The sequence below is a fragment of the Gymnoscopelus braueri genome, assembly GCF_963280865.1.
Source record: "Gymnoscopelus braueri genome assembly, chromosome: 2".
Lineage (NCBI taxonomy): Eukaryota > Metazoa > Chordata > Actinopteri > Myctophiformes > Myctophidae > Gymnoscopelus > Gymnoscopelus braueri.
Window position 1 is genome coordinate 4,633,232 of NC_137604.1, and position 11,601 is coordinate 4,644,832.

At 41.0% G+C, this 11,601-nt stretch overlaps 1 protein-coding gene across 1 annotated transcript; it reads left to right on the forward strand.

Annotated features, from left to right (window-relative positions):
• Window positions 1-2,344: 2,344 nt before the first annotated feature.
• Window positions 2,345-11,286, forward strand: LOC308075997 (uncharacterized protein). Its single transcript, XM_080416048.1, has 3 exons — window positions 2,345-2,580; window positions 8,960-9,394; window positions 10,535-11,286. Exons 1-3 carry the CDS (start codon window positions 2,379-2,381, stop codon window positions 11,107-11,109), a joined length of 1,212 nt encoding a protein of 403 aa, XP_080272174.1. The 5' UTR covers window positions 2,345-2,378; the 3' UTR covers window positions 11,110-11,286.
• Window positions 11,287-11,601: the final 315 nt, after the last annotated feature.

Genomic DNA, 11,601 nt, shown 5'->3' on the forward strand with positions numbered 1-11,601 from the left:
CAACGCTAGCCTCGCGTAGCCAGACTATATCGAGTGCAATTTTTTTTTTTTTGCACTGGCAGATTCGTCTGGTCCCAGGCTATCGCAACGCAACTCGCTGTAAGCTTGTAGATCAGCTATTTAGATCTAGATGTAGATTCGCTACTAGATTTTCAAATCCAGTCCTATACGGAGCTGATCAGAGCAATGGTCCCCAAGTTTCCCCATATTTGAAGTGTTAAACACTGCTGTAACACTACTGTACTGACCCTTGTGTGCAATTTCTTTGGTGTGACTATTCTTATGCCAGATCTGTGTGTGTGTGTGTGTGTGTGTGTGTGTGTGTGTGTGTGTGTGTGTGTGTGTGTGTGTGTGTGTGTGTGTGTGTGTGTGTGTGTGTGTGTGTGTGTGTGTGTGTGTGTGTCACACATGGCCCTTCTTGTGGACTGGCATGTTACTTTTGTGACGTCCACCATTTACAATTGTAATTTCAAGACAATGAAATGAGTGTGATTACTAAAAGAATCACACACAAATACAAAATGTATTTTTTAAAGAGAGACTATAGAAATTCCCTTTGCCAATCTGATCATGTCATTTTGTGACTTTATTGGCATTTTGTTATTTCTGTAACTTCAGTTTATTTTTTGTAGTCTGCAGGCTCTATGCACAGCAGACATATTGTAAAACATTCAACAGGTGTTACCAATGCTACTAATGAAGGCTCTGTTCCATTCATTCTGGTCAAACAGAGTCAGGGTGCTGATAATTTTGTTGCATGTTGGCTCACTGGAATGTTGAACATGTTGGCTCACTCTGCTACACCAGTCGGTCTCAAAGTGTGGTCCAGGGACCCTCATGGTGCCTTGAGGGGTTTCCAAATGGCCCCTTACGGGTGTGTAACTCTGAGAGTGTACAAATGGAACCAAATGGACCCTTACGGGTCCATTTGGTTCCATTTGTACACTCTCAGAGTTATGGGGGTCGTGGAAATTGAACATTCTGAGAACCACTGTGCTACACTAAATGGAACGGAGCCTTCATTAGTATGATTGGTAACACCTGTGAAGGGAGTGATGATATGGCTGCTGGCTCTGTGGCAATCTTTGGTGCAAAAAAAGTATCTTCCAGGACAGCAGATGGCAATAGTGGTTAACTTAGGCTACAGGTTTGACATAATCCGGAAGCAGATGCACACCATAGCCCCTACGGAACCTCTCCCTCCGCTGTATAGCTCCGAGATGAGGTTCCTCGTTTCCCTCTGCCGTTTGAGCAGGACATTGTCGCACATTTTCCACTTTACATGTTTCTTACCCCTTTCTGCACATCGTATCCAAAAAGTAAAGCTTTTCCGCCATTCTCACAGGTGTTTTAAGTTCTAGCGCACCATAAAAGCTATCCAACGAGTTGAAGAAAGTATTTAATTCGCCTCTGTCCTCAGCCTGTTCCATAATATTTTGCATTAGAAGATGCAATTCAACATTTGACCAGTAGGGGAATCAGTAGGGGAATCAGTAATGTTATCTCTACGGGCGCAACTCTTGCGCAATGTCTTAAAAACATGTAAACGGATGAGGACCGAGGCGAATTAAATACTTTTTTCTACTCGTCGGATAGATTTTATGGTGCGCTAGAACTTTAAACATCTGAGAAAATGGCGGAAAAGCTTTACTTTTTGGATACGATGTGCAGAAAGGGGTAAGAAACATGTAAAGTGGAAAATGTGCGACAATGTCCTGCTCAAACGGCAGAGGGAAACGAGGAACCTCATCTCGGAGTTATACAGCGGAGGGGGAGGTTCCGTAGGGGCTATATTCCCCAAAACAACAACAGTTGCAGAGGCATCCATGCATCCATCTGCAACCGCTTATCCAGAGTCGGACAGTGGTGTAAAGTAACTAAATACATATACTGCAATTTTGAGGTATTTTTTTACTTTATTGGAGTATTTCCAATTTTCAGTATTTTTTACTTCTACTCCACTACATCTCAGAGGCAAATATTGTACTTTTACTCTACTACAATTATTTGAAAACTTTAGTTTCTAGTTACTTTTCAGATACAAACTATGATATAATGAAACATACATTAACCACTTTAGCTCACAACGCGTCGCATCGCAACGCGTTGTGAGCTTGTAGATCGTCTATTTTCAAATATTTAGTACTTTTACTTTTGGTACTTTAAGTACATTTTGATGCCAAAACTTGTGTGCTTTTACTCAAGTAAAGACTTTTACTTGTAACAGAGTATTTTTATATTGCAGTATTGGTACTTTTACTTAAGTAAAGAACTTGAGTACTTTTTCCACCACTGCAATTTTGTGACTATTTGCCATGTGTGTACAACAACAGCGATTGGAGTAGAGAGCGGTGGTCCTGGTCGGTGGTCTTTGCAAAATGTCAGGAGGACAGCAGCTCAGATCGTTCATCCAGGAACGCCTGACAGTGGCCGCTGAGGAGATCTTCGGCGTGCTGGAGAGAACCATCAGTGAATGTGAAGAGCGAGCTCTTCAGTCCAGGAGGGAAGTGGTCCGGCTGGAGCGAGACATGAGACAACTGACCCACACGTTCAGTCCATGCATACGCCTGTACAGAATAGGTATGATTACTTAAAGGGATGGTTCACTTTCAAAAAAAAGTTTGGGTCATTCTATCGTCTACTCAGGCTTTATTGAGCCCCCCAGACAGTTTTTAAGTTGCTTGATTTAGTATTTAGATATTTGATATTCATTTTATCAGACACGCCCCCTTCCTACACAAACCCATTATAACTTCAAACTCCATTTTTAACATGTAGTCTGGTTCCCTATGCTTACTTAGATTTACAATGTTGTCGGATTTTTTAGAAGATTTGCAAAACTATACATTTTTGGAAAGGTTATTGTCTAAGGAATCAGAAAATCAATGTTTGCATTTGCCCAGATGTGTATATGGCGGCCATATTGGCAATTACAAAATGGCCACCCTAAAATGTACGTTTTTTAATATCTCGGCCTCTAAATAAGCTGGAACATTGATTTTAACTCTTAAACCTACATTTTCAGTGTCGAGGAATCCAATGGTGGTAATTATAAAGCTACAAAACTTTACAATATTAACCCTTAGATGCATGACTGAGTCCAAAATGACCAGATGTGGTTGTTTTCTTGAAATATCTTTGTAATTAAAAAACATTTATCAATTCATATTGAAGATTTGCAAAACTATACATTTTTGGAAAGGTTATTGTCTAAGGAATCATAAAATCAATGTTTGCATTTGCCCAGATGTCTGTGGCCATATTGGAATTGACAAAATGGCCGCCGTAAAATGTATGTCTTGTAATATCTTGGCTTCTAAATAAGATGGAACATTGTTTTTAATGGCTTTTTTCAGGGTCAAGGAATCCAATGGTGCAAGTTATCATTTCATTTTTTGTATCATCCCATTGACATAATCCATCATATGGGTTAAAAACAGCACAGCCCAGGCAGTCAGTCAGATACTAACTCAGTGTTCTTTTTATTTCTTTTAACTGTGAACTTTGGATGTTTGTGTAACCATCTTAAACATCATGACATGTGTAATCTTAGTCAGTCTCTATGCATCATCATAATCATCATCATCATCATCATCATCACTTTCGTGCGTCACAGCTTGGGAATCGTCATCGTTCTGACACTGGCTGCTGCAATGACACATTTCAGTACAGGCTAAGTCCTTAGCTTTGCAGGAACATCTGCCAGAAGAACAGTCAGATTTACACTTGCATTGAACCATCTCAAGGATGGCCTTTTGGGCTGGGAGGACCTCTGTGGTCGTTGGTTTCAGCATGCCATCCAAGTGTTTGAAGTACCCATTTTGCAGGGGATGCAGCTGTGGATCCTGCATATTAATGGCTGCTTGTGCCCATGCCCTTGTTTGGACATGGATTCTCAAGATGTGCTGCTTCAGAGCTCCAGGTGTTGGAGGGAGCTTGTCACTTTCTGCCCTGTGTTTGCAGAACAGATGCCATCGCAGTTCAGGGATTGTCTTGATGTTGATACCCTTGGGTGAGTAAGCTGTAAGGACTCCAGTGTTGACAGCATTCCTTCCATCACTTCTGCTTCATCCAAAAGCATCTGTAGAGCATTGATAACATCTTCATCCGTTTTGAGGTAGACCTGCAGCCAGGTTGCCTTGCCTACCATCAAACACATCCCGATGAGCAGGTTCCTCTCCCATGACAAGACGAAGGCTGATCTGACTGACTATCTTGATACCAAAACACTAGAGTACAACAGGGGATCCTCCAAGCTGATCATCACGTCTGCTTCTAGATACACTAGGAGCAACAAAGACCTGGTCTTTGAAGAAAATAACCACGAAGAAGCAGACACACTGCTGATCCACCAGGCTGTGCTGGCTTCACAGCGAAACCCACCTGATGCACAGTTGGTATTTTTCTCCCCAGATACGGACGTTTTAGTGCTAGTCACAGCAAACTACGACCTCCTGCTGATGAACACGTCCATTTCTATGGCCTCTGGTGTTGTGCAGATTGAAGATTGTGGCGAGCTCTAGGTAAAGAAAGAGCAAAGGCTTTGCCAGCCTTCCATGCATTCACTGGGGCCGACAACACAGGGAGGTTCTCCCGTATAAGCAAGGCAACCTGGCTGCAGGTCTACCTCAAAACGGATGGAGATATTATCAAAGCTCTGCAGATGCTTTTGGATGAAGCAGAAGTGACAGAAGGAATGCTGTCAACACTGGAGTCCTTTGTATGTGCAGCTTACTCACCCAAGGGTATCAACATCAAGACAATCCCTGAACTGCGATGGCATCTGTTCTGCAAGCACAGGGCAGAAAGTGACAAGCTCCCTCCAACACCTGGAGCTCTGAAACAGCATATTTTGAGAGTCCATGTCCAAACAAGGGCATGGGCACAAGCAGCCATTGCTCTGCAGGATCCACAGCTGGATCCCCTGCAAAATGGGTACTTCAAACACTCGGGTGGCATGCTGAAACCAACGACCACAGAGGTCCTCCCAGCTCCAAAGGCCATCCTTGAGATGGTTCAATGCAAGTGCAAATCAGACTGTTCTTCTGGCAGATGTTCCTGCAAAGCTAAGGACTTAGCCTGTACTGAAATGTGTCAGTGCAGCAGCCAGTGCCAGAACGATGATGATTCCCAAGCTGTGATGCACGAAAGTGATGATGATGATGATGATGATGATGGATAGAGACTGTCTAAGATTACACATGTCATGATGTTTAAGATGGTTACACAAACATCCAAAGTTCACAGTTAAAAGAAATAAAAAGAACACTGAGTTAGTATCTGACTGACTGCCTGGGCTGTGCTGTTTTCACCCATATGATGGATTATGTCAATGGGATGATACAAAAAATTAAATGATAACTTGCACCATTGGATTCCTTGACCCTGAAAATGTAGGTTTAGCCATTAAAAACAATGTTCCATCTTATTTAGAAGCCAAGATATTACAAAACATACATTTTACGGCGGCCATTTTGTCAATTCCAATATGGCCACAGACATCTGGGCAAATTCAAACATTGATTTTATGAATCCTTAGACAATAACCTTGCCAAAAATGTATAGTTTTGCAAATCTTCAATATGAATTGATAAATGTTTTTTTAATTACAAAGATATTGCAAGAAAACAACCACATCTGGTCATTTTGGACTCAGTCATGCATCTAAGGGTTAATATTGTAAAGTTTTGTAGCTTTATAATTACCACCATTGGATTCCTCGACACTGAAAATGTAGGTTTAAGAGTTAAAATCAATGTTCCAGCTTATTTAGAGGCCGAGATATTAAAAAACGTACATTTTAGGGTGGCCATTTTGTAATTGCCAATATGGCCGCCATATACACATCTGGGCAAATGCAAACATTGATTTTCTGATTCCTTAGACAATAACCTTTCCAAAAATGTATAGTTTTGCAAATCTTCAAAAAAATCCGACAAAATTACATAGTGAACCAGACTAATGTTAGATTTGTCAAAAACACCCGTCCTTGGTTCTGGTGACTCACCCTGCCCTCCTAATACGCGAGGGGCCCTTGTTTTTTCGATAACTTCTTTCATTTATTTTTAATATTTATTTTGGAAAATGAAAAAAAAAAAATACTACATTAAAAAAAAAAAGGTTATCGAAAAAACACGGCCCCCTCGCGTATTAGGAGGGCAGGGTGAGTCACCAGAATCAAGGACGGGTGTTTTTGATGAATCTAACAGGTTAAAAATGGAGTTTGAAGTTATAATGGGTTTGTATACTGTAGGAAGGGGGCGTGTCTGATAAAATGATTATCAAATATCTAAATACTAAATCAAGCAACTTAAAAACGGTCTGGGGGGCTGACAAAAGCCTGAGTAGATGATAAAATGACCAAATGTTTTTTTGAAAGTGAAATATCCCTTTAACCCTTTATGTGAGGTTTATAACCTTCAATACATAACTGGACCATCATTTACTGAACGCATATCATGGTAATCGAAAGAGGACTTTAAACTAGCGACTGAAAGCATAAAGTATTTATGACAATGTTTATTAAGGCAGTGGTTCTCAAACTTGTTCATGTCAAGGACCCCCAAATTGACACTTATTAGCCCGCGGACCCCCATTTGAAAAAGATATGCCTAGGACTCCCCATAAGAGAAGATTTTTACGGCTTTAGCAGTGATTCTCAAACATTTTAATTTCAAGGACCCCCAGTTTAACATGCATTAGGGCGACGGCCCCCCATTTAATGGCATTTATATCTCTGGGACCCCAATTTATATTGTAAAATCAATGTTAATTTAACTCTCAGAGTTACAGACCCGTATGGGTCCATTTGGTTCACTATCCATCATTTAGCTGCGGACCCCCTGGAACTCCCTCAAGTCCTGGGGGGTCCTCCCCGGACCCCACTTTGAGAACCAATGTATTAAGGTTATAAAATCAAGAGTTAAGTCCAGCCAAAAACCCATTGGCTTTAATAGAGAGTTATTGCTTCAGCAGCCAGCAGGGGGGAATCATGGTGGAAATAGCGAAACTAGCAGCCATTCATATGAACTGTCACTTCCTACATGGCCTCAATTTAGAAACAGGATGCTAACCCCTTGGTTCAAAAGTGTCTGCCTGTAGAAAAGATTAAAGCAAACAAGTTGGAAGAAATGTTAAAGCGGCACTATGTAACTTACCTCTTCTACCCCGGATTTGAACCGGGTTTCCTGCGCAAGAGCTGACATTGTTTTTACCATTGAGCTAATAGAGCCGGGCTGCTTGCTCAGGGGATAAATTGAATCTTAATCATCAGGTCAAAATCTGTGTCAGATCCTGTGTCTAGGTGAGACATGACCTTTGACACTATCTAAATGTCTCAATAGAAGAGCAGGGAGACTAAATACAACCACCCCAATTTGTATACGTTGTTTTGTATTGAAGGGATATTTATGTAATATTAACGTCTAAATCAAATTTGCTGTCAGAACCACTGCTTCATAGTTAGACTCATCACCTATTTGTGGAGTAACTGACTTACTGCAGACTTAAGGTGGGTACACACACACTGTAGGATATTTGCTCCGATGATGCTGTCGGGGACCTTTTTTGGGGCTCGCCGACAAAACCCCCCGATCTGACGCAGATCGGACTGTGATCCCCGAGGTTTTGCTCGCTGTGTGTGTGAAAGGCTCTGCGAGAGGATCCGGCCACGATAATAGCGCTCGGCGATGCCTTCCCGAGGGTTTCTAGATATCTAGCAGGTTTGATATTTGGTAGTTGAAAATAATCATCAAAAACTCTCAAAATCAGGTAAAACCTGAATGTGTGAAGAAGGTGACGTAATTTAATTTTTTGAATATGCCATGGCTAAACGCTACCTTGACGCAAAGAAGCATGGTTCACCCTCATCTTTGCACTTTGTAGGGATTGAACAAGTGGTTACTACCCCTAGAGGGGGTAACCTCCCCAAATTGCTATCTCAGAGAGAAATGTTTTGGATTTTTCAATATCAACTCAACACCATGCAACCAAATGGCCTAAATGATGATTTATCCTACAAACCCTTTTTATAGACAAACTATGTGCACTGTCAATTTTATTATAATCTCATTATTCATAGTGTGACGTCGTAAAAAAAACAAAAAAAATCAATTGATGTCTGTGATTCCTTCATGATCTGTGATATTTGTCCTGTTATTGTTGCGAACTGCTGTTCTGACTGTGACAGTGATATTGTGTAATTGATTGATTGTCAAGCAAGTACCTCCCCCCCCCCTACACAGGTGAGTTTAAAAGAGGGGCATGCACCCCCAGCAGTGGTGGAAAAAGTACTCAAATGTTTTACTTAAGTAAAAGTATCAATACTGCACTGTAGAAGTACTCTGTTACAAGTAAAAGTCCGGAATTCTAAATCTACTTGAGTAAAAGTACAGAAGTATTGGCATCAAAATGTACTAAGTAAAAGTACAAAAATGTTTGAAAATAGCCGATCTACAAGCTCACAACGCGTCGCAAAGCGACGCGTTGTGAGCTTGTAGATCGGCTATTTTCAAATAGCCTATGTATAAAATAGGGCTAAAGTGGTTAATGTATGTTTCGTAATATCATAATTTATATCTGAAAAGTAACTAGTAACTAAAGTTTTCAAATAATTGTAGTGGAGTAAAAGTACAATATTTGCCTCTGAGATGTAGTGGAGTAGAAGTAAAAGTATTGGAAATTGGAAATACTCAAGCAAAGTACAAATACCTCAAAATTGTACTTAAAACAGTACTTAAGTAAATGTACTTAGTTACTTTCCACCACTGACCCCCAGTATCACTTGTTAATCTGACTCTGAGGAAGGCTGCGGCCGAAACGCGTCAGCGTTCTCGCAATAAAATGAGAAACTGAGCCACTGTCTTGCAGTATTTATTTTGGATGCCGCTCTTTCCACTAATAGGTGTTTTTTTGATGTGACGTAGTAATTGTTTGTGCTCTCTCTCTCTCTTTGTGTCAGATTCCCAGCAGGTCTCTGAGAAGCTGCTTCAGGAGCTGATGTTGTCCAGTGGTCAGAGGGATGAAGACGCTCCACAACGACCTCAGTCTCCACTGGTCAAAGAGGAGCTGATGTTGTCCAGTGGTCAGAGGGATGAGGACGCTCCACAACGACCTCAGTCTCCACTGGTCAAAGAGGAGCTGATGTTGTCCAGTGGTCAGAGGGATGAGGACGCTCCACAACGACCTCAGTCTCCACTGGTCAAAGAGGAGCTGATGTTGTCCAGTGGTCAGAGGGATGAAGACGCTCCACAACGACCTCAGTCTCCACTGGTCAAAGAGGAGCTGATGTTGTCCAGTGGTCAGAGGGATGAAGACGCACCACAACGACATCAGTCTCCACTGGTCAAAGAGGAGCGGATGGACCTCAGCATCGTTGCAGACCAGGACACAAAAAGTAAGGACAAATACAAAGCTCTGCCATGCATTACAGTTAAAGGTGTGGAGTTATGGAACAACCATGTAGTGAAAAACGGAAAGAATTGCAAGTACATTCATCGATTTTAACCAGTGGTGGCAAGTAACTAAGTACATTTACTCAAGTGCTGTGCTTAATTACAATTTTGAGGTACTTTTACTTTACTGGAGTATTTCCAAATGTCTATTCTTTTACTTCTACTCAACTGCTTCTCAGAGGCAAATATTGTACTTTTACTCCACTACAATGATTTGGAAACTTTAGTTACTTTGCAGATATAAATGATTACACTATAAAACAATGAACATACAAACCACTTTAGTCCTATTTTATACTGAGGTTATTTGAAAATAGCCTTGTAAATATATTTTCAAACATGTTAGTACTTTAAGTACATTTTGATACCAATACTTTTGTACTTTTACTCAAGTAGATTTTGAATTCCGGACTTTTACTTGTAACAGAGTACTTCTACATTGCAGTATTGATACTTTTACTTAAGTAAAACATTTGAGTACTTTTTCCACCACTGAGTTTAACCCATTACGGGCGCGCTCCCACCGCACTTTTATTTTACCTCTGGGGCGGAATCTGCCAATGCTTTGTCAATGTAAATGCGTGGATTCTTGGAAAAAAATGCGCAAGACCAGGAATCCACGCATTTGCATTGACAAAGCATTGGCAGATTCTGACCCAGAGGTAAAATAAAAGTGCGGTGGGAGCGCGCCCTAAACCAGTAGTTCTCAAACTTTTCCGTGTTAAGGACCCCCCAAATAATGGGTAAGAAAATAATAACTAATATGAAAATATGAAAACAAATACATGTAGTACTCTAGTCTAGAGTGATCAAAAAGGGCGTTAGGATGAAGTTTAAAACGTATCTAGTCCTACCCCTTATTACTCATTATTCACTCATTATTTATCAATCAAATACACTTAAAGATTACAAAATCTATGTCCTGAAAATACTCTGGATACAAGAAACCAACAGAAACAAAAAAACTATTCATTGTGTTCATCTTCAGAGCTCATTAACAAATCCCTTCAATATGTCGTTTTTATACATTTTCTTAAGTAAGTTTATTATGTTTATTTTACGTATTCTTTGTCTTTTAACAGTGTCCGAAATACACAAATCGATCCATCAAACCTCAGAGGCCGGTATTTCCAACATCGTGACGAACAGAGTTCTTAGGTCACAAACCACCACAAGTGACAGCCGGCTGATCCCGTCTCGTACCACGGTAGCTGTTCAACATTCCACACAACAAGCCAAAGAGGAACGGCTGAACCTCAGCGTCCATCCAGACTCCGAGACCAGTATCTCCAGCATGGCGACCAATGGATTTGTGACATCACAAACGGCCAGCGACAGCCGGCTGATCGCAAACCGCGACGTCGCAAACGAACGTTGCGACGACGGATCGGACTTGGCCCGGTTCGGCCACAGTGCCGACCACGTTTTCTGCATAGAGCATAAGATGTGCCGTTTCTGCAGAAAGCAGTTCCACAGAAACAAGGACTTGATAGAACACGTGAGAGACACGCACACCTTCACCCACACGGCCTTCAGATGTGCCAAATGTGACCGGGAGTTGGCTCTGAGAAGCAGCTGGGACGATCACTATTTGGCCGCGGACCACCTCAAACATGTTTTGTGCCAGGGACCCCCCAGAAGACAAGATTTGACTTAAAATGTTTGGTTTAACCCATTAAGACCTGAAGCCTTATTCTGAAGAAAAAAACGTATGTTTCTATATCAGTGGTGCTCAAACTTTTTCATGTCAAGGACCCCCAAAATTATATGTATTTGGCCGCCAACCCCCATCTCAAAATATTTTGTTCCAGGGACCCAATATAATAAAACAATATATACAATATATTCAAAGATTTGCACACATTTTCACAATTTTTCAAAAATAGCAGATCTACAAGCTCATAGCGCGGCACTCGGTGCCGCGCTATGAGCTTGTAGATCTGCTATTTTTGAATAGCCAAAGTGTAAAATAATGTTTTTTAGCTCAAATCAAAAAGTGACACAGATGCGTTCCAGGTCTCAATCGGTTAAAATAAATATGTATATTCAAAGGTTTGCACAACTTTTTAAGATTTTTCTTAAAATAGATCTACAAGCTCATAGTGCGGCATGAAGTGAAACGCGCTGTGTGCTTGTATATCTGTTATTT